At 43.6% G+C, this 24,051-nt stretch overlaps 1 protein-coding gene across 1 annotated transcript in view; it reads left to right on the top strand.

Annotated features, from left to right (window-relative positions):
- Nucleotides 1-24,051, top strand: part of LOC102847641 (peptidyl-prolyl cis-trans isomerase-like 2-like) — a 61,263-nt gene that overhangs the window by 10,545 nt on the left and 26,667 nt on the right. Inside the window, exons 3-4 of the mRNA XM_006894604.1 lie at nucleotides 5,979-6,117; nucleotides 23,478-23,540. Of these exons, the coding sequence (XP_006894666.1) occupies nucleotides 5,979-6,117; nucleotides 23,478-23,540 (202 nt within the window). The remainder of the gene's footprint in view (nucleotides 1-5,978; nucleotides 6,118-23,477; nucleotides 23,541-24,051) is intronic.

Here is a 24,051-nt window from a genome sequence, read left to right as displayed (position 1 = left end):
TCCTAGGTCCATGATCCACCTTGAGTTGGTTTTTGTGTATGGAGTGAGGTGTGGGTCTTGCTTGAGTCTTTTGCAGATATTTTTCCAATTAAAGGCATGCAGTTCTAATAAACCAGTTGCTCTGAGGGAGAAAGATGGACAGTCTCCTCCCAAGCTGTTAACTGCTTCTGAAAATCTGCTGGAAGCATCAGCAATGGGTCAATTCTGACTCGACAGTTCATAACAACATCAAGAATCCCTTCTCCCTGCCGCTAGATGGCTATTGATATGGTAGGTTCATTATACAGTGCTTGGCCACCCCCAAATAGCTGTTGTCCCACATCTGCTTTGGAGGTAAGCTGCAGACTGATCTGCCATGCCAGATTCGCCCTTGGGTCAGGTGGCCTGGGTGTTGGTCTTATCTATGCCCTGTACACATGGAGTCCACTTGTTTGGTAGAGACAACAGAACCCTTTTTTTGGGGTCAATGAGAGTGTAAATTGAGGTCTATCAACAATGATATTACCATGTGGCTGTCTCGGGACCTGCCAGACTTCCTTGTTGGAGGGATGGTGGAACACTTGACCCAGTGCTACAGTGCTTGATTCCTTGTTTTGGCACCTCTTGTCATAGATGCCAAAAAGAAGAGAAAGAAGCCAAAACTGAAGAAACTGCAATCCATCTTGCAGGACCAAGGAACCTCTCCGTGCCTGCCACCCCCATCACTGCCACTGCCTCCCATCACAATGGCCTCTACAGTGGCTCAGTCATGACCCGTCTACACCATGCCCAGGGTCTTTGGCCCCTTCCTGCCAGTGACCAGCAAGCCGGTCAGTAGGAATCTCTCCCATCCAAGTGGCTCTGGGAAGGGCATTTATATTTTTACTCAAAACAACCCTCTACTCTCCTGGCCTGTGTAGAATCTCTTTTTGGGCAAAGGCTTGGGTAGAACTGCAGTGGATAAAGAGGACTGCACAAGATAAAGGGATTTGAAGGTACAGAGTTCCCAGCCTCAGCATCCCCAAAGTACAGGTGGAAACCTCAGCACCTCCCAGGTCTCCCTCTGGCTTCTTCCATGGATGGTCTTCCCCACATGAGCTTCCTTTCCTTCCCACCTGCATCTCCCAAGGCTCACTTGAGAATTTTTTTCCCCAGGAAGCCCTCTATACCAGACTGAGTTAGCATCTCCTCAGCCAGCTCCCCACATCCTGTCCTTTAAACTCCTAGAGCTGAGCTCAGGAGAGCCAAATGGGACCTGTCAGATGTGTTTGCTGGATGAAGGAAAGCATACAGTTCTATGTATCTTCATGATGGGGACCCTGAACTCATTGAAGATGCCATTTGCTTCCTGCAGATGGAGAAAGGGGAAGTTTCAAGTTCTGAAGAGAAGTTAAACTGGACTGGTCTGTCATCAAACCTGAAAAGGTGGAAGGCATTTATTCTGGGCTCTAGGGAAAAGGACAAAGAACATTTTGGGGACACCACGATTGGTTGTCATTTCTTCTCTATTACTTTTCATAACAATCTTGTATGAATCTTCTACCTATTTTAAATAGGGTTCAAGGATCACTCTGCCCATTTCACAGATGTGGAGACTTAGGTTCATGGGGGCTTTGAGTAGTGAAAGGCAGTGTTTCAGGGCCTACCTGGGACGCTGGGTCATCATGGGTGCTCGGAGCCAACCTGCCTTTTATCCTGTCTTACAGCCACATGGTTGACCTGACCCCCTTGGTCCTCAACCCCGGAGGCTCTCATTTCTCCTACCTGCCTGAAAACAGTGCTTATAAACTCCATTGTCCTGGCTTCCCGTGGGAAGCTTACCTCTAGCTCCCTGGGGCTGGAATACAGTCCTGGCCCTCTTCTAGCCCCCTGAGTACCCACCCACCTCAGAGTGATACTCAGTGACAGGGGAAATGGTTAGCAACACAGCAAGTGAACAGAGCAGGTGGTAAAAATGTAGCAAATTCCTACTGAGCACAAACACCATCACTTGAAAACAATGGATAGGCTTTGTATATAAATCAAAGGACATCTGAGAGCTAGAAAAATGTTCATGGTGGTTGTCACTTCCAAGAGTGACCCTAAGGATAGAATCAAGGATGCTACGAAACCATTCACCCTTCCTATAATTTGTAATGATGTTGTTGTTATGTGCCATCCAGTTGCCTGTGACTGATAGTGACCCTTTGTACAACGGCCCTAAACCCTGCTCTATCCTAAGCCAATCTCACTGTCTCTGACACACCTACCCCCATTACCTTAGTCATGGAATCAGTCCATCTCATCTCACCCTCCCAAGCATGATGCCCCTCTCCAAGGACTGGTTCCTTCTTGCAACATGTCCAAAGTATGTCAGACGAAGTTTCAGAATCCTTGCCTCCAAGGAGCAGCCTGGTTTCACCCTCCTAAGGACAAACCTGTTTGTTCTCTTAGCAGTCCATGTTCAATGCTCTTCTCCAGTATCACAGCTCAAAGGCATCAATTCTTTTATCATCCGTAATCCTTGTCCAGCTCTCTGACATATAGCAAGTGATTGCAAAGACCATGGCCTGTCTGTATCAGGTGCACTCTAGTCTCCAGAGTAACACCATTGCTCCTCAGTACTTTGGAGAGTCTCTGACAGCAGACTTTGCCAATGCAATATCTTTTCATTTCCTGGCTTTTTGGTGCCAAGAGTGTTGATTGTGGAGACATGTAAACTAAAGCTGTTAACAATCTCAATCTCTTCACCATCCATCCTGATGCTGCCAATTGGCCCAGTGGTGAGAATCTTTGTTTTCTTGATGTTGAGCTTCAATCCGTATAGGAGGCTGCAGTCCTTGATCTTCTGCAACAAGTGCTTCCATTTCAGCAAGCAGGGTTGTGGGCTCAACACAAAAAGCAATTCCATCAACTGGAGCAGCCCTTTGATTTATATACAAAGCCTATCCATTGTTTTCAAGTGATGGTGTTTGTGTTCAGTAGGAATTTGCTACATTTTTACCACCTGCTCTGTTCACTTGCTGTGTTGCTAACCATTTTCCCTGTCACTGAGTATCCCTCTGAAGTTTAAACTTTCTATTGTGTTTTGAATGAATGTTTACAGAACATTGTAATGGCTTATAGACAGTTAAATGGTTTTCCATGTGATCATACATACAGATTTTGCTTTATGATGATCCTTACGATCCTCACATTATAACAGCTCTCTACCCATTTTCCCCTGATTCTTGTTCCACTTCATCTTTCTGCCCTATCCTTTCCTGCCTTCTGAGCTTTCTCCTTGTGTATATACTGTCCTTTTGATCCTGTAGGGTTGACTGCCAGTGTTCACTCATTAAGCATATCTGTTGTTTAGCCGTGATTTTAACCACAGGGATGAACTTGGTTCCAAGACAAAGGTAGCAAGCCTGGTCATTGTGACTCTAAGTTTTGCTCCACATTTTTCTCCCACTCTGTCCAGGTCCTTCTACTGTGATCCCTGTTAGAGTGGGCACTGTCCCTGTCTAAAGATCTCAGGGACACAGGTCACTTTGTATGTCAGAAACTCACATTGTTTGGTAAAAGACGTTGTGAACTTTCAAACTGAGTGTGTCTTCATTTTGCAGTGCTGTGATAACTGAAATACCACCAGTGGATATCTTTGAAGATAGTTTATTTTCTCACAGGAAGTCAAATTTAGGGGAATCAAAAGTCTGAATTCTAGGCGGACACTTGCTCTCTGCTCTGAGAGAAGATCTTGTTTCCCTGGAGTTCCCTGGGAATCTCCATGTGGCTTTCCTCTGAGCTTCCTTCTTCATACCTCATCTGCTCTTTTACAGCTTACAGGTAATGGATTTAAAATGCACAGTCCACAGAATTAAAAAAAAATCTTATTCCCAAATGGAATTGCATCCACAAATGTAGGTACACAACGCATATTTTTGAGGAAAACAATTCAGTCACTATCAGAAAGCTTAACCAAAAAGACATCCAAAAACTAAGCCAACCTTTTGAAGGTGTTTTTTTACTCAGTTGTGGAAGAGATGCACATTATGGTTGTTATGGCACACATTATATATCTATAAAAAAGCTCAGTAAACAGACTGATACATTTTTGTGCTGTGAAAGCATTGTTGTTGTTAGGTGCTGTTGAGTCAGCTACGACTCAAAGCAACCCTATGAACAGCAGACATGAACCCTGCCCTATCCTGTGCCATCCTCATCAGTTGTGACACACTGACACGTTGCTGCAGTAACAGTGTCAGTCCATCTCGTTGGGGTCTTCCTCTTATTCACTGACCTGACACCTTTCAAAACATAATGTCTCTCTCCAAGGAATAGCCTTTCCAAACAAATGCCCAAAGTGTGAGAGATGAAGCTTTGCTTCCAAAGCGTATTCTGGCTGCACATTCCCCAAGACATACGTTTATGTTCTTTTGACAGCCCATTGGATATTCAATACTCTTCTCTAGCACTAGAATTCAAAGGCATCGATTGTTCTGTCATCCTTATTCATTGTCCAACCCTCAGATGCATGGCAAGTGATTGAAAAGACCATGGCAAAAAACCCCCCACCAAAACAACAAAATCCAACCATGGCCTGAATCAGGTGCACCTTAGTCCTCAAACTGACATCACTGCTCTTAAGTATTTTGGAAAGGTCCCTGACAGAAGACTTGTGCAAAGCAATACATCACCTATCTTGTGACTGCTGGTACAAAAAGTGCTGATTGTTGATAAAAGCAACATTTAGAACTTTTTTTTTTACTGTGAAAAAAGAAATTGACTTTGTCCTTTTTAAAATTGAGATATCATTTACATACCATATAATTCACTCATTTAAAACATACAATTAATTGGCTTTAAGTTCATGTACAGAGTTGTATAATTGTCACAATATTTTCATCATTTCTAAAAGAAACCCTATACTCGATCATGTGGTAAGTATGTTTAGCTTTTCGAGAAACTACAAGGCTGTTTTTCAAAGTGAGTTCACCATTTTACATTTTCTCCATCTGTGTATGAATGTTCCAATTTCTCTCAAATCTCATAACAGTTATGTCTGTCTTCTTGATATCTCATGCTGATTGTGATTTGTATTCCCTGATAGGTAAGGGTGTGGAGCATTTTCTCATATGTTGGCTATTTTTGTATCTTCGTTGGAGAAATGGCTCTTGAGATCTTTTGCCCATTTATTTTATTTTTTAATTTGTGTTGTTCATCTTTACAGTTTTGAGTTGTAAGAGTTTTTTATTATTAGGTACAAATTTCATTTCATATATATGATTTGCAAATACTTTTCCCCATTTGTAGGTTGTCTTTTTACTTTTTTGGTGATGTCCTTTGGAGCAAAAAAATTAAAGATGTAGACATTTTGAAAAGCAGTTCTATCAAAACTGCTAGAAACTTTTGCAAGTTCTCATTCCTTTGCTCAGGTGTTTTCAGTACTGGGGACCAGACCCAAATAAATTATTAAAGAAAAGAAAAAGCCATTGTGTATAAAAATGTGTAAAAATGAGAGGATGAAGGAAACCTTTCAAAAGTGCAGTTATATAATTATGGAGTAATATGCATCCATTAAAATTGTGAATATAATGATACATGATTATGGCTGTCAAATCAGAGGAGAGGGAGCAAGCGGAGTGATTGCTGAGTTGAGTGACATTTTTGCAACATTATGACAAAGTAAAATTTAAACTATTATTATTGCTGAACTCCTGGCTAGAAGTTAGAGTCCATTGAGAGAAAGGCCTGGCCACCTGCTTCTCAACTACTGAAAACCCTGTGGGATGCAGCCCTGTCTCACATGGGTTAGTCAGGTGGGGTCAACTCCATAGGAGCTGATTTTTGGTTTGATGGACATTTTTGGCTTGTTACTAGGTTTTTAGAATCCTAAACATTGTTTCAATGACTAACAGTGAATACATTCAGAAGAGAGGTTTGTGAAGGTAGAAAGTGAGGGTGCTGATGGCACATGGTATCAGGTGCCAGTGGCTGCCTCCTGGGCACCTCTTGGATATCTCTGTGCGGGACCTCAGCTGGTACCAATACCTCCACCACCAAGGAGACACCATCCTCTCTGGTGAAAACCTCCATCTTCGCTCCACCTGTGTTCGTCAAGTTCCAGCCTGTGCCCAGACCTGAAGGTGACCCCAAGAACGACCCTGGCATCTCAGAGTTGGTCTCTCATCATAGGAACCCCTAGCCATTCCCTACACATATGGCCTGATGAATGAATAAAGTTCCTGTGATGGTGCTGTGCCATGCTGTGCAAGGGGTGGATGCTGGGCTTACTAGGGGTGATCTGCAGCTTCTAGCAGGGTGGAATAACCAAGGCCTGCCTGCAGTCAGGAGTCAGATCAGCACTCTGCCTGTCCACTAACATGGGAACCCAGTCACATGTACTCTGCAAAAGGAACAAGTGAGCTATCTTTCTCCTATATTAGGTCACTGCAGACAAACCTTATTTGGTGTACAAGATTGGGAACTGTGATCTCTGTTCTCCGTGGAGAAATAAGAGGGGGTTTGTGCCTTTCCAACTTAGCACCATTCTTCCTAAGGCCTTTCAAAAGTGTATGACTTACACCTAGGACCTGACTTCTGGGACCACTGGTAGCCTAGGGGTAAGAAGCTACGCTGCAATCCTAAAGGCACACCAAATCTACCAGAATGGGCGGTCTCCTCCCATGTGATTTATTGCCTCTGAGAACTCACTGGGAGATCAGCTATGGCACACACCACCCCCACCCCCACCTGACCAAGCCTGTGTGTGAAGTACAAGTCCTCATTCACTGCCCTTGGAAGGAAGCACATTAAGAGATGCTGAACATAGTGGCAAAAAGCTGCACTGCAATTCCAGAGGTGCATGGTTCGAATCCACCAGATGCTCTGCTGGAGAAGGAGGGGCAATGTCCTCCTCCTGTACCAGTCAGATCTGATTTGACAGTACACACACACAAAATGATAAAATAAAAAAAGATGCTGAACAAGCAGGCACTAGCTTTTCTTATAATGAACTGCCCACAGGTAATTAATACAGTATGTGTCTGTGAGGAGGTGGGTGTAAATGGCACAGAGGTGACATTAATAGGGGTAAATGCTGATAAAAAGCTTAATGGGAACTGAGATGGCAAAGTCTAGGACAGTCATGTGGGTTAAGGGTGTGAAGGAAGGTGTTTGCATGGGAAGGTGTCATTACATTGAATGCTAGGCAGCCAACAGTACATAAAATCGGGGGAAAGGACAGCTGGCTTCCAGTGAGTGGAGATGCCTTCAGGAAATTTGGAGGATAGAGTTGAGTTGTGTTAGGTGTCATCAAGTTGAGTATGACTCAGTGACCCCATGACCTATGGGTCTCAAACTTGCCCTGTCCTATGCCATCTTGGACATACTTGAGTTCATCAACAGAGTGTAGTAATCCATCTTATTGAGGGTCTTCATCACTTTTGCTGACCACCTTGATGTCTTTTTCCAAGGAATGTTGTGTGCCATTGAATTAGATCTGACCGGACCCTCCAGCAGGTTTTCAGAGGCAGCAAACCACATGGGAGGAGACTCCCTATCCTCTCTTGGAGCAGCTGGTGCATTCAAACCACAGCCAATTGGGACTGCATCACAGCTTCTGACAGAACTCCAAGGAATAGCCCTTCCTAAAATCATGCCCAAGGTATGTGAGATGAAGTTTCTGCATCTTTACCTTTAAGGACCACTCTGGCTTCACCACCTCTAAGACATTATCTGTACTTTTGGTAGTCTATGGGATATTCAGCTCTCTTCCAACATCACAACTCAAAGCATAGAGTTTCTGGAGGCGTGTTATTTAGGAAGTGGATGCTACTCCTGCTTCCAATGAACTTTTTGACATGCTCTATAAACTTTGATAAATGTAGAGGGGCTTCAGGCCTTTTGTTCATAGGGTCGCTATGAGTGCTCGACTTGAAAGCAATCAACAACAATGAAAGTTTACAGACTCCTACAGGGCCTCCACAAGAAAAAGACTAATAACCCATTGCAAAATGAGCAAAAGATACGGGACAAGCTCTGGTGGCCTAGTGGCAAGAAGCTGCACTGCAATCCCAGAGGTGCGTGTTTCAAATCCACCAGATGCTCTGCTGGAAAAGGAGGGACAATCTCCACCTGTACCAGCCAGATCTGATTTGACACACACAAAATATAAAAATAAAAAAAAAATGAGCAAAAGACACAGAGGAAGATAATTGGATGCCCAACATAGAGAAATGCTAAAAATCACTGGCAATGAGATAGATGCAAATCAACCGCATCTCACTGCACTGTTGTTGTTGTTGTTATGTGCCATCGAGTCACTTGCGACTCATAGCGACCCTATGTACAACAGCCCTAAACTCTGCTCTGTCCTGTGCCAATCGCACTGTCTCTGACACTCCCATCCCGATTATCCCAGTCACTGAATCAATCCACCTCATAGAGGGCCTTCCCCTCCAGCGCTGTCCCTCCACCCTCCCAAGCATGTTGTCCTTCTCCAAGGACCGGTCTCTCCTCACAACATGTCCAAAGTATGTTAGACGGAGCCTCAGAATCCTTGCCTCCAAGGAGCCACCCGGTTTAACCCTTTCCAGGACAAATCTGTTTGTTTTCCTAGCAGTCCATGGTATTCTCAATACTCTTCTCCAGCACCACAGCTCAAAGGCATCAATTCACTAGCAGTGGTAAAGTTTAACAGGACAGTAAGTAATAAATGTTGGAGAGGATGTGGTGAGATAGAACTCTTATACACTGTTAGTGGGATTGTGAAATGATACATCCACTCTAGAAGGCAGTTTGGCATTTCCTCAAAAAGCTGAACACTGAAATTCCTTATTACCCAGCTATTCCACTGCTTGGAATATACCCCAAGAAAATGAAAATTAGACACAAATGGAGATTTCTGTATCAGTATTCATAGCAGCATTATTCACCATCACAAGAACATGGAAGTAGCCCAAATGTCCAACAATGTAATAGAGTGAGAAATTACGGACATTCACATGATGGAATACTACGTAGCATGCAGGGGTAATGATTTAGAAAATTACTGCATAATCTGTGAGGGACTGGAAAGCATTATGTTAAGTGATCTAACTCAGTTCCATAAGGGCAAATACTGCATAAGGCCATTTTTGTACAAATAGAGAACTAGTAAAACAGGTATGAGGATCCAAGGGGAGTGGCAGGAGCAGAGGGATGAGGATAGGCAGTGGGGTAATCTTAGGGTCACATAATTTGACGGGTAGAGGGAGGGGTGGGTAAGGGAAATGGGAAAGATGCCATGTGAAACCTATATGAACTTTGTAAGCAAACCAGTGTATATATATAAAAATTTTTTTTTAAAGACCATGATTTGAGTCAGGGACAATTTAAGTCTTCAGACTGACATGATTGATCCTCAGTGCTTTGGAGAGTTCCTTTACAGCAGACTTTACAAATGCAAGTCTTACCCACCAAATTGTGTAGCCCTGTGGTTTCACCCCTGCCTATCCTCACTCTTCTGCTCCCTACCCTTACCTCCTTGTATCCTCATACATGTTTTTTACCATTAAAGAAAATGGAATAAAAATTAAAATGAAAGTCTTTTCATTTCTTGACTACTGGTGTCAAAGAGTTGAGAGGTGTGGAGAATTTTACCTTGACTAGACTTCAAGGTTAGTGGATACTCAGTAAAGGTCAGCAGTCATTAGCATTACAAGTCATGAGATGATACAAATAGTTTTAAAAATTACGAGCCTGGGCAAGACTCCCTGGACCCGAATGTAGGCAGGCCAGAAGCTGAAGGCATACAGATCTAGGCAGGGGAGGGATCCTCTAACAGGAGGGTGGGAGCTTCCACTCTTGGTGACCAGTGGCCGCTACAAGGAGAATGGGACTGTAAAGGCTAGTGTGGAAGGGAGAGGCCAAGTTTAGTGGGATCTGAAATTACAGGTGGGCTTTTTTTAAAGATGCCTGGACTGCCCAATACAGGTTTGAAGGGCGCTGAAAGTACGCTGCGGCCAGATGAGAGAGCGTGGTGATCCTGAGAGAAGACAGGGGAAGTAGCTAGGGCTTCAAGTCAGAGGAATCTCACCTACGCGTGCGCAAAATCAGCCAAAGCGGCAAGTTCGCCCCAGGGCCGACTGGGCATGCGGACTCGACGCCAAAGACACACTTCCCGACATGCTAAGCTATCGCTTCCGGGGCGGGGGGGGGGGGCTTCGGATCCCGGAAGTGGCCTAGGTTCCGGTTGGATCTATTTCGGCGATTCTCGGAGGTCTTCTCTCCGGTTTAGTGTTTCTGCCGTCGGTCACTGCCATGGGGAAACGACAGCACCAAAAGGACAAGATGTAAGTGTAGTCGCTTGTCTTGCGCTCCCTCCACTTGGTCCTAGGAGCTTGTTTCAGAGGCCACTTGTCCCAGGAAGCTTGTGTAGACATCCCGCGGCTACCTGGTGTCCCCTGATCCTGCGCTAACATAGGCCCTTCTGGTTCCCGAGCGCGGTCTTGTTTGGGCTCACCTGTCTCTGACTTTGCCTGGACCCTTCCGAGCAGGCCCACTGGGTCCACTTACAGCCCATAGCATCTCCCAGTTCAGACAGACCATCGCGGCTGTGTCCCTGCGCCTCTTTCCCCCAGCGCGTCTCTCACACAACGTGGAATGTCTGTGTCTTCTGGCAGTTTTTATGCCATCTCTTTAAACCACTCTAGTTACGTTTTCACCCCAGAACTTCCAGCCAGGGTTCCCGCTTCTTCCGTGATGCCAAAGTGGGGATGGACTCTTAGGTCTTCTTGGAACTTCTCCCCAGCTGGAAACATAGCTGACACTGCTTTCTTCCAGAAGACTTCTTTGGTACATGCTCTCTGCTTTCTTTGAAGGGGGACCTTAGGGTCCTTTTCTGAGATCCCCCCGCTCTCTCTTCTATATTTCTGTAGGCTTGTTCTCCCTGGGTGAATGATACTCAGTCTTCTCCAAGCCTATTTTTCCAGCCTGCCCACCCCATATCCAGGATTATAACCAAACACTCGGCCTCGAGTCCCCTCCTCATCTCATCACTGTGCTTTTAGGTTGCTCTGGTCAAAAAGTGATGCTGTCTCCCTCAGCTCTTACCTCTCTAGTCTGTTTCCAGTCGTGCTGACTCACTTCACCCATCTTGATTCCCTAGGAGTTTATGCCAACTCCTTCTTGGACCTTTGTTGTCTCCTGAGTAGGAAGCTCTGGTGGCCTAGGAATCCCAAACGTACGCGATTGGAATCCACCAGTTGCTCTGCAGAAGGATGGGAAGTCTTTCCTCCTGCAATGACAGCATCTGAAAACTCACTGGATGGATGGTTAGCTGTGGGTGGATTCCAACTCTGTGGCTCACAACAAGAAGCTTCTGGAGTAGATTTTCTGACTCTCTCATTTCCTGCAAGCATCATCCAGAATGATGTTTGTAACCAACAGTAGCTCATATTAAGATCCTGCTCAAAACAGTATAGTGGCCTTCTATGACTTCCTTGGTCAGTTTTCCACTGCTGCCACACCCGCTGTTGTCAGTGGCATCCTCTTTTACTGGAACACACCTTTAATCTGCCTGGAGGCTTTTAAACTTGAAATGCCTTAGGGTCCCTCACTCTGAATAACCTCTTGCTCAGACCTTCACTGGCCAGCTCCTCCCAGGCTTCCTGTTCAGTTGAGTGGTATTCCTTCAGAGCCAAGTGGAGCTGTTGTATTAGTCTGTGCTTCCTCATATCTCTTGTGTCATCTATATGTGCTTGACTTAATAAGTGTTTCTTGAACAAGTGAACAGTTGAGTTACTTCCAAAGACTCCATGCTTTGTAGTGACATCCTCTTCTTCTTTATTTAGGTATATTACCTGTGCTGAATACACTCACTTTTATGGAGGCAAAAAGCCAGGTAAAGCATGAAATCTTCCTACTCCTTGGGAGGAAGGATAAGATTAAAGAATAAATTATTTCATCACTGATGAAATAATTTATTGAGTATAGTACAGTGAGCCTGTAATACTTTAAAGCATGCTGGAATGATAATAGAAGACACTGTTGACAAAAACGAGGAAGTTGTTTAATTTCAGTAGTAATTTTTAAAAGTGTATGTTAAAAAAGTACTTTTTTATTACCAATTGGATAAAGAGTAAAAAAGAATAAAATCTAGCTACCTGAAAGACTGGAATTTCATTGGTAATGCAGAAGGTTAAGTGCTTGGCTGCTAACTAAAAGATTGGAAGTTTGAATCTTTTTTCAGAGGTGCCTCAGAAGTAAGAACTAGCAGTCTACTTCTGAAAGATCTCAGTATTGAAATTCCGAGTTTTAAAAAAACCTTTTAGCAGTTAAAACTGAAACATACATTGTTGTGTGCCATTGAGTTGGAACCGACTCATAGCTCACCTTTCAGCATGTTTTCAGAGATAGTAATTTGCACAAGAGGAGATTGCCCACCTTTTTTCCACAGAGCACCTACTGGATTTAAACCATGTGCCTTTGAGTTTGCAGTGCAACTTCTTATTCACTAGGCCACCAGAGAGTTTTTAAAACACATGAGGTAAATAAAAAAATAATGCAGAGGGAAAAAAGCACAAACTTGTTTAAGCCACCAAAGCCAAGTTCTAATACTCCTGCTATTATGGGACTCTGTCCCTGGGAAGCCTATGCTAATTCCACTGTTAGCAGTTAAGATAGTGTTCTTATGGCAGTCTGGGGTCACTACTCGCTGTTGACACTCTTTTTGGCACAACATTAGCAGGATCTGAGTTACTACTAGGTAGATTTGAATGCAGCATTTTGGTTAGAAGCTGAGCCTGTTAACCATTTTGCACCACCCAGACTCCAATTTAAAGACTCTTTACTGGCTTGCATTGCTAGGAGCACATGAATCAGAATTGCTTACAGAATGAATTTTTATTTTGAACAGATATTCCAAAGACAAATTTTCGTCGTTTACCTTTTGACCACTGCAGGTAAGGATTTTTGAAAGCTGTTCTGAAAATAACCCTTGTAGCTATTTTCTGATACTCAAATGTTTACTAGTAAATTTGATACTTGGAGAGCCAGGTGTGGATCTATCTGCATCTCTCACCCAGCTCTTCCCCAGCCTGAGAGAGAGGGCCCTTGACAAGAATTGCAGCTGATAATGGTTTCTGCTTATTCTTCTGTGTTCATAGGTGTTGTCTGCTCAACCTCATTCTTGATCTCCAAGGAAAGTGGACACTGTTGCTAAACCTGTTTTTATTTTGGTGTGTGTGTGTGTGTGTGTGTGTACCATCAAATCAGATTTGACTGGTACAAGAGGAGATTGCCCCTCCTTCTCCAGGAGAGCATCTTGTGGATGTGAACCGTGGACCTCTGGGATTGCAATGCAGTTTCTTGCCACTAGGCCACCAGAGCTACCTGCTAAACCTGTTTTATGGTTGACGAACATGAAGCTTGGAGGACTACAACCCTTCAGTCTTTTTCTTTTTTAATTATTTTTTCTGTGTCTACCGTCAAATTGGATCTGACTGGTACAGGAGGAGATTGCCACTCCTTCTCCAGCAGAACATCTGGTGGATTTGAACTGTGTACCTCTGGGATTGCAATTCAGCTTCTTGCCATATCCTTCAGTCTTGAAGCTAGCTGGCTGACCAGGCCCCTAGCTTCACCATTTTACTTTGGCTGCACATTCTAAGTGAGGGCAGCAGCGATAGTACCAACACCTAAGCCTCTTCTCTTCCTCAGCTCACTCAGATGCTACTTTCTGGGCTTTATGTGCATAAACAGGGGGAGGCTCTGTTGGAGAAGCAGGACTAAGAGAAATGATATATCGTCCTTCCTAAGGCCAGGGAGCTAATGAGAGCTGTCAGGTCTGGTGGTCTAAAGGGGCCTGTGTCTCTCCATGCATGTGAGAGACTCTTTTGCCAAGAGTCTCTCTCCTTCAGCACTTCTCCTGGGGAAACTTGTGTAGCCATCCAGGCCCCTAGGATTCTGATTCTGTGGGTTAGGGCATACTATACCTATGTGGTATACTGGAAAAACTCTAGTGATACCAGCATGTGTCCAAACCTTGTTGAGATACGTTAACAGATCCCACGGTAGTGGGCAAAGGATAAAGGCAGAAATGGAGGACTGGAAGTGCCCCATTAACATGGGACAGGTGAAGCAGGGGTGCTATTGGCTGAATCCTGGACATTATTTGTTTCCTGGTCTGTTTTTTTCGTAGTTTGACTGACAGTGGGTGAGGGGACTTGGGGGAATGGCCACGCCTATGGACAGTTGTGGAAATAACTTCATCCTTGGGTTCCCAGTTCTGCCCGGAGACCTCAGATTGGGCCTGGTTTTTGGTGGTGTGGTTTTTTGTTGTGGTTTTTTTTTTTTTTTCAGTTTTTAAAAATTTTTTTATTGTATTATTTTTACATGTACCGTCAAATCAGATCTGATTGGTACACGAGGAGATTGCCCCCTCCTTCTCCAGCAGAGCATCTGGTGGATTTGAACTGCATACCTCTGGGATTGCAGTGCAGCGTCTTGCCACTAGACCACCAGAGCTCCTTTTTTTTTGTTTTTTTTTTTTTAATTACTGTGAGTTATAAGTAAAACTGTAAGATCGTCAAGGAAGGACAGAACCCAGTTAAGACCAAGAAAGATAGTTTATTGAGGAGAAACTGCCAGGCTGCCTCCAGTGCAGAGAGCAGCCGCCTCTTAAAGTTACAGTAGAGTTTTATATTGTCTTACAAGGAAATTGGGAGTTAGGAAGTGATAATCCTGAAAAAAGGAGGTGAAACAGTTTTTGCAGCTCTAATGGAAATAAACAGATTATAGCTTCTGCTTTGATCATTACTGCAGCCATTTCAGGGAAAGGGAAAGGGAGGGTGTGTGCTGGAGAACAAGGTGAGGGACAGCAGAGCTGCCCTGCCTTTTCAGCCTTTTACTATAGTGAATGCAGGGGCATTGATGCTCTCTTCTGTAATTACTTCCTGCTGGACAGGGCCAAACACCTAGGGGAAGGGAAAGACTGTTGGGGTTTTTCTTTGTTTTTTTAGACAGAGTTGGCAGGTGTGACAATGGAGGATAATGGTTGGTACTCAGTTGATAAGGCTGGCAAAAGCTCTCATCCGCTTCTGTAGAAAACTTGAGAGAAATTGCTTGAAGCAAGGACTAATCATTAAGATTAAGAAAATTACCTCCAGAGGGCCTAGCAAGGGGAGAAGCCAAGATAGCCAACTTGCAAAAGAGAAAAAATTTTATCGGCTCCCTATTTCCTGTTGTCTTCACTGGATCCATTCTCACAGTTCTTTCACCTTGCCTGTGGCTACTCCCGATTGGTTTATATAGTAACAGCACTCTTCTCCCAGGAAGACGCACATTCTCCCTTTTTCAGCAGTCAGTAAGTCTAATATTTGTAGGTTTTGGAGGGAAACTGTGGCTAGGGATTCCACCTGACTTTGTAGTGAAACAAGTGAATCAGTTACTCGCTCCATATCATCATTTAACTCTTGGGAGAGTTTGTGTAAAAGAGGTTCATTGTCCCAATTTTCCCACACCTGTTCCTGTGGCTGATGCAAGACCTGCTCCCAGGAGTACTGGGTCAACAATAGCCTTTTTTTTTCTGATTAGGGGAGTACAGGGCATTTTGAACTTGGTTTTCTGTGAGTATAGAGATTTTAGGGGTTAAAAAGGCACATACGCAGGCTTTGGTTCAGCTGGTCTGCAAGCAGCAAAAAGCTGAATTACTGCAGATGAAGAATACCCTTGAGGTAGAGCACTGGATGTCATGATTTGGTAAGGAAAAGGTGTGATTACAGTAAGAGGAGGAAACATTGCCTACTACTTTCATGCTGTTAATTGAAAGTAGGCAGGTAATATTTGAGGTAGAGAGAAAGGTTACATTGTGTACTAGCTGACCTATGAGAGTTCTGTTAGGGTTTGAGGTATTATATTCTGAAGCCTTATATGGAACAGGGGTGGCTACATATGCCCCTTGTCATAAGGGGTGACAAAGACAACAGTCTTTAGCGAGGACTGGGGTAGTATGACTTGGAATTTGAAAAGTGCTATTTAAAGAATGTCTTATAGGGGTTTCTGAGTCAGCTGGCTCAGTTTCTTTAGTTTCTTTAGTCCTGAGAGATTAATGCCTATTTAAGGTTGTGGGGTTACTTGGGCTCGGGTTATCATGGATTTTATTATTTGTTCTTGCCTTTTTTGTCTAGCTTTGTCTTGGACTTCTCCCCTATCTCTTTCACCATGATGAGTATAGTAGATCCAACAATTGGATTGTTCTGCATGCCCATGACAAGAGCTAGAGCTTTGAGTACTAGAAGTTATTAGTTGTCCTGTCCAGAGAGTGGGCCTACCTTGTGTACAGAGAGTGGCAGACTTGTAGCAAGACCAATGTGTATAATAGGTTAATACAAGTAGCAGGTTTTGGGACGGGGGTGAGCTAAGTTTTACCAAGGTAGGTAGAGGATTATTAGAGAAAAAGTAACTTAGGGAAGGTGTTAGATTTGAATGTCATAGTAAAGATCAGGTTTTTGAGTGTGAGAGCTAGAAGAAATGGATTCTAACAATATGGCAAATAGCTTCTTATGCTTAGGGGAAGGAAGCGAGTAAACACTAGAACAAGGACTATAAACACCACCAAGCCAAATGCCAATACAAAAACAGGAGCTGAGCCCATTTCACGTGAAAAGGTCTTTCCATGAACTTTTTTTTTAAGAGTGTGAGGGCTAGAATGAAGGTGGAAAAGGTGATTTCATCTGTGTGAAAATCTCCAAGAGTGCCTTATAAATAGAGGTCTTGGATCTAGAAGAGAAGTGAGGAAAAGGAATTTCCAGAGACTGGAAAAAAGGAAAAGTTCTTTTAAAAGTGTTTCAAGGAAGAATTGACATCAGCAGGTGAGGTAAATACAGTGGAGAGGTCTAATGGAAAATTTACTTACAGTTTTTTCTGTGATTTTTGTTAATCTGACTGTTGGACCCTAAGTGGGAGCAGGGTGATGACTTATCTTGGTTGCAGGGAAGATTCAAGGCTGTCGGGAAGAAGGAAGCTTGGATCTTAATCCTGGAAAGAGGGAACCATGGAGCTTTGCTAAGTAGTTTCACAGCTGTGGGAGTGAATCCTGAAAAGGATCTGGGACAAGTCTTGACTGATGAGTGGGAAAAGAAGTATTGTAAAGTCCTCATTGCAGGGAGGTCACAGAGCATACGGGAAGGACAAGATTTAGTGATAGATTGTCGAAAAGTTGAGGCAGAACACTAAAGGCTTTACAGGATGGAGCAAGGGTTTATACCAAATATGTAAGTCTTTGATGTATTGGAAGAATTTCTGGAGCTTTGGGGAGAACATAGTGCCCTTGAAGGAGAAGCCATTTTCTTGAACTATTATCTCTCTTTTTTTTAATTTTTTGTTTTACACCAATTTTTTTTTATTTTAAAGAAAGTTTACAGAGACTTTGAATTTCTATTCATATATTGTTGCACACTTTACTCCCTAACTACCCCTCCTCTCAGTTCGCCCTTCTCCTTGAAGAAAAAAAAAATTCTTTGTTATACCTCCCCAAGTCTACTATGCAGCTCTTATTCTGAACTCTTATCATGAAAATAATACCTAATCATATATTCCTTTTATCTGTTTCCATGCAGTATACATTATTTATCCCTTCTTAAGTTTCTCTATGTCAGTCCCATTTTACAACAGTGGCTCTATGCAGTATTTGTCCTTTTGTGACTGAGATACTTTACTCAGCATAATGTCCTCCGGAGTCATTCATTTTATATAGTATTTCATGAGTTCCTTGTTATTCAATGCAGTATAGTATTCCATTGTGTGAATATACCAGAGCTCTATCCATTTGTTTGTTGATGGACACTTGGGTTGTTTCCAACCCTTCGCTATTGTGAACAAAGCAGCAAGAAGTATAGGTGTGCATATGTCTGCTTGAGTGGCAGTCATGGTTTCTTTAGGGTATGTTCCCAGTGGAATTGTTGAGTCAAATGATATTTCTATTTGCAGTTTTTTGAGAAAGCGCTATACAGCCTTCCATAGTGGTTGCACCGTTTTACACTTCCACCAACAGTGAATAAGGTTTCCAGTTTCTCCACAACCTTGCCAGCATTTGTTGTTTGCTGCTCTATTGAATTTTACTATTTTTACTGGGGTGAGATGATATCTCATGGTTGTTTTGAAGTAGATCCTTTTTTGAGAAGATTTTCTTTTTTTGAGGTGGTGTATTGTGGTTGGATGGCAGGGATAGCTAACAGCCTGCAGAGGATAGCTAACAGGCTGAAGAGGGTTTAAGAACGTCCTTTTTTGTTCTGTGTTTGCAAGGTTCTTTCTTGTGAGATGTGGTTTTGCCCTGTTTGGTGGCTTTTGCAATGGTTGGCTTCTACTTGGGTTGAGAGGACAGCTGCTTGTAGGAGTTGGAATATGAGGGAAGCATTAGTGATTGGTGACCTTTCTGTGGAGAGAAATTCTCTCTCTTTCCAGATGGCTGTGTGGGAATGGAGGATGTGATAGGCATATTTGGATTCAGTGCATATGTTTACCCTGCAATCCTTGGCTAGTGTGAGAGCCCTTGTTAGGTTTTGCTTTCTGAGAAGAGGTGCCTTTGGGAAGGGAGTGACTTTCAATGAGACCTAAATTATTGACAGTGGCATATCTTGCAAGCTTGGTCCCACCTTGGTAGGTAGTGGAGCTGCCATATATGAACCAGCTATGCTCTGGTTACCAAGTAGCCAAGAGGGGTACTAGTGATATGACTGAAGTGTGGAATTAGGCTTTCCAGCATTTCTATGCAGGAATGAGCAAGTGCATAGTTTGAGCTGGGGAATAAGTTTGTGGGGTTGAGAAACGGACAGATGTCTACTGTTAATTCAGGAGACTCCAGAAAGATAACATGGAAAAGTTGAAATTTTAAGGGGGAGAGATTCTTTAGAGTTCGATATGATAGATCTTTCAGCTAGTGAGGGCATAGAATAGTGGTTTGTTGACCAAAGTTCAGTTTTTTGCTTTCTTGTGCTAGAAAGGCTATTGCTGGCAGGAGGGCCAGCTACAGACAGTGGGATTTAGCTGCTTTGAAAGGTCTGCTGCAAGGGTGAAGGAAAGATCCTTGTTTTGTCCTTGGACTCCAAGGCCTATTCCTTGGCACTCAGCAAAGTAAGTCTTGACCTGAAAGTGGCATAAAACATTGAGGTAAGATGGGGAAGGAATGTGAAAAAGGATTCCTTATATTTGGCAGGGGAGGGGAGAAGTGGTTAAAGGTGAGGAAATGAGACCATCAACACCAACAACAGAGATCTGTGAGGGGAAAGTTGGTCATGAATATTCAAGCAGGGCAGAGTAAGTGGCTCCTGTGTCTATTAAAAAAGAGATTGACTTACTTGAAACTTGAATGGTTACCCTAGGCTCCTCCAAGGTGATGTTTGAGGGGGCTGGTGGTCCTGGACACCTTCATTCTTCAGTGGCTAGGCCCAGCAGGCTGGGTAGGCTCAGGTCTGGCTGGGAGGCAGTCAGCTGGGGAGCTGAGAAGACTGATCCCTCCCTCTGGGAAGACTGGGGACGGTCTGCCTTCCACTGCCCCTTTTCTCCACACCTGGGGCAAGATCCTGGTGGAGGTCAGAATTTAAACCAATGACCTTCTTTACCACACTTAAAGAAGGGCCTGAGCAGAGTCTTACAGGGTACTTGTGCTTTTGAAGCACTGGAGCCTTTAAGGGCAGCCACCAAGAATTGGTATCTAGCCTTATCTCTTTGGGCTTTGTCTGCCTTTTCTTGCTTTTATTATTATAAACTTTAAATGCCATATTTAAAAGATCTTGTTGAGGGGTTTGAGGACCATCTTCTGTTTTTTTTGAGATTTTCCCGAATATTGGGCTGATTGGGAGATAAAATGGTCATTATAAACTATTACAGCCAGGAGGGGAAGGCCCTCTATGAGGTGGATTGATTCAGTGACTGGGATGGGAGTGTCAGAGACAGTGCGATTGGCACAGGACAGAGCAGAGTTTAGGGCTGTTGTACATAGGGTCGCTATGAGTCGCAAACGATTCGACGGCACATAACAACAACAACACAACATGCCTTCTGCCGAATTGGGGTAGATTTTTGTGTACTTTTGGAGGGCTTCTGTTAACCTAGATAAAAAGTGGGCTGGATTTTCATCTGGTTTCTGAGATTATTTTTCAGTGCTTTTCATAATTTATGGGTTGTTTTTTGTAGCCCAGCTATTAAACAAGTGACCATGTGGTTGTGCTCAGCATGGCCAATCATGTCAAGTTGGTAATTCCAATAAGGATCTTCCTGGGGCACAGCTGCAGTACCTACAGGATGGTGATTGTCTGTTCCGAGTTGGACATCAACGTGTGCCTGGGAGGCTAGACAAACTTTCTTTTTCCTTGGGAAGTAGAGTGGAAGAGAATATTATATATAGGTCCTGCCAGGAGAGGATATATGACTGGGTTAAATTTTTGAATTATTTTATATAAGTGTCTCGGTCCATTGAGAAGGAACCCAGACATAATTCGATTTGAGAGAGACCCGAGAGAGTAAGAAATGTGTACTTTAATAATACCCTCTGCCCCACAGCTTCCCTGAGAAGAAGGAGAGGTGCTGCTTGAGCCTGCAAGGCTACATGAGAAAGCAGGTGTTAGAGACAGGAGGGGAGAGAGAGCAGGAAGGGGGTGATCAGGATTTGAGTTAGAGGAGTTTTCTTGTGAGGAAACTCCCTGTGAGCTGGTAGTTGTGTATGGTGAGGGTGGTGCAGCAGCAGGGGGTGCAGCGTGGTCCTGCATGATCAAAGCAAGGAGGGAGTAAATCAGGGAGGCGAGAAGGTTTAGAGTAAACTAGGAGGATTTGGTGGGTAGAGCAATTTTTTTAAACTCTGGCTGAAACTTTAAGGTGGGTGGACAATACTCTAAGGAAAAGAGCAACAGAACAAAAAAAATTAAACTTATTTCCATAAAAGTAAATTATATATATATGAATGAGTAGGCTTATCTTTTACAGGTTTTTTTTGTTTGTTTGTTTATTGCTGCTACTACTCTGGCTCTACTGGCTGCACTTGAAGGAGAGGAGCAGCAGAGGAACTTGGCATATTTGCCTGTGTTTCTTTCTCGGTAGCACTAGGGGAGGATGGTATGTGAGATTATCTGCTGAGCTGGGAACAGAGAAGGAGAGGAGGTGATTTATTTTATTATTTTTTTTAAAATTTTATTATTTTGTGTGTGTGTACCATCAAATCGGATCTGACTGGTACAGGAGGAGATTGCCCCTCCTTCTCCAGCAGAGCACCTAGTGGATTTGAACCATGTACCTCTGGGATTGCAGCGTAGCTTCTTGCCACTCGGCCACCAAAGCTCCCTAGGAGGTGAAATTTTATTTGCAGCTCATTGTTGGAAAAGGAAGAGAGTGATATTTTAGTTGCAGAGATTTTCTTTTAATCAGAAGTCTGAACAGGATGAGGAGAGAGAGAAAAAAAAATTGAGAGTAAAAAAGTTTTACTGCATTTCCAGGCTGGGTCTGGGAGAGGATGGGAGGTGAGGAAAAAAGGAGTGGGGTTTTGATTCCTCAGTGGACATGGTCATGGAAAGGAGATTTTTGTGTACGGCAGAGGTGGGAGAACAGGAGTGGTAGGGGGTGCTGAGGGATCAGTGAGATCAATGATGAGGGAGTTTTGATCAGAAAGTGGAGAGGGCTTAGAAAGAGTTAAAAGAATTTGCTAAGTAGGCAGTTTTGACAGAGAGAACAGAGTGGCAGTTTTGACAGAGAGAAAAGGGCAGAGAGAAAAGAAGGCCTCAGCAAAGGGGATATCTGATCATCTGCCATTGCATTGGTAGAAAGTGTTGAAGTCTCTGAGAGTGTTTCAATTCAAGCATCCCACCTTAGGGCTATTGAGACCTATTATTTAATTGAAATTGTGGCTGTTCCATGTAATAAGAGAATATCAAGGGAGCAGAGGAGATACCTCCAATGGACAAAGGTCTGCCCATGATGTGGGTGTCCCCAGCATCAAGAGAGGCTGGCCCAGATGGGCAAGGGATTCTGCCTGGCCTAGCACTAGGATTTTTAGAGTCTAGAAGAGAGCAGGATATCTGAGACAGGAGAACCACCATCACCTACCCCAAATTGGTCTGGTAGTATTTGGAAGGCCTGCAATGACAAGAGGCAGAAAGCCCCAGGGAAGAGTGTCCTCTCAGCAGTTCAAAGAGGGGCATTCAGGGGACAGATCAAGCCTATGGAGGAGTGAAAAGAATTAGGGTGATCCATCACATAGTAGGTGCCTTTAGGTTAGGTGAGAGAGGGACAGGTTACACTGAGGAGAGACTGAAGTCATTTTCACAGTTTCCAGAAAATCTCAATATGGAATCAGGACAGATTCCAGACTTGCTCAAGAAGACAATAGGAGACGTAGGTTGCTCATTTGCTCCACTGAGCCTTTTGCACCGCACTTCCTTCGAGCCGGAGCAGAACCAATCCACTGAGCCTTTTGAAACGAGTTCAGGAGAGATTATTCTACTTTATATGGGTTAGGCTTGAAAGGAGGTAGAGAGAGAAAGTGCAAGGGAGCAAGAGAGACAGGGAAAGTTAGGGTTTGTTTCCTTCTGGCAGGTGGCCCTTTTGAGCTTTCAGCACCAGAAATGTAAGGTCACTGATGAAGGACAGAACCCAGTTAAGACCAAGAAAGACAGTTTATTGAGGAGAAACGGCCAGGCTGCCTCCAAAGCAGCTATCAGCTGCCACTTAAAGTTACAGTGGAGTTTTATATTGTCTTACAAGGAAATTGGGAGTTAGGGTGTTGGCAGCAAGTTGGGGGTTGTGGATAGTTATTTGTGAGAAAGGGACGTGAAACAATGTTTGCAGCTCTAACAGATAAATAGAGTTGCACCTGGTACTTTTGATTATTACAGTAGCCATTTTCAGGAAAGGGGTGGGATGTGCTGGGGAAAGGGGGGGGGGCAGAGCTGCCCTGACAAAACCAGGTTTTAAAAGTGCACCTTTTTATATATTTTTTTTAAAAAGTGTCTTGCATTATTCATTCTATGAAGGGGGATGACAACAGTATCCCAAATGTTTGATCTGCTGTACCAAAGTCCGGGTTCAGTCCAGCAACACAAATACAAGAAGCTTCTAGTTTTCTCAGTTGTCCAGCAAGTCTTTTCTCATAGCAGTCCTAAGCCAGCTCTTCCTTCAGTTGTCCAGAAGCAAAACCTTTATCTCAGGTTCTATCTCCAGGGCTCTGTCAGGCTACTCCTTGCTGCTGTCTCACAGTTTGGCCAGCTCTTTCTCTTATGTTGGCCTCATAGCTGTTGATAATGTTGAAGATGCTGATTATTGGTGAACCATGTGTCTACAGTTCAGGCAGCTGGAAACCATGCCCCTCAGAGAGGGCTGAGACAATGGATAGAAAAGTAATCTTATTTAAATTTTTTAAATTGTGTTTTTAACGAAAGTTTATAGAAAAGTTGGATTTTCATTCATTCATTGTTGCAAGAAAAGCCATAAAAAAATCCTGCCACCACACCTGGTCAGCCCTCTGTTGGGCTATCCAGAGCTGGCCCAGCTGACTCATGTCCCTTCCTCAGTCTCTCTCTACAGCCTTTCATCTACCCAGTGTGCACTCCAGAAGGTGTCGTCTTTGACTTACTGTGAGTGTTCCCTTACATTTTGATCTAATGGGAAGATTGTTGAAACCTACCAAGGATAGGGGTCTGGGGCAGGTTATGCCAAACCAGCAGGTGTCCCGTCAGCCATGGGGGAGTCTCTTTGGGACCCAAGAGGGCCACTCAGAACCTGGCACAAGAGCCATTGTTTCTCAGGCGGGCAGTATTGGCTGCTAGGTGCTGCTGGTTCTGCCTTGAGTGGGATTGACTAACCACCGGAGGTTTTTATTCTAAAGGCCCCCCTGCATGTGTTCTTGAATGTTAACAAATGGAATACATTTCACTTTATGAAAGAACTATCATCATGACACAGGTGTTTAAAGTATTCCCTATTTTAAAAAAAAAAAAGTATTCCCTATAGACTTGTGTTCTGGGCTGCTACTCTAATTGTTTCCTGATCATTTTCGAAAACATGGAAGACCCTACAAAGTAAAATAGAAACATATTACCATGTTCATGTAGGAACATCATCATTAATGATTTTTAATTTATGATT

Source organism: Elephantulus edwardii, unplaced genomic scaffold (assembly GCF_000299155.1).
Source record: "Elephantulus edwardii isolate Elephantulus edwardi_28Jun2011 unplaced genomic scaffold, EleEdw1.0 scaffold00146, whole genome shotgun sequence".
Taxonomy (NCBI): Eukaryota; Metazoa; Chordata; class Mammalia; order Macroscelidea; family Macroscelididae; genus Elephantulus; species Elephantulus edwardii.
This window is presented reverse-complemented; position numbering and strand designations above follow the sequence as displayed.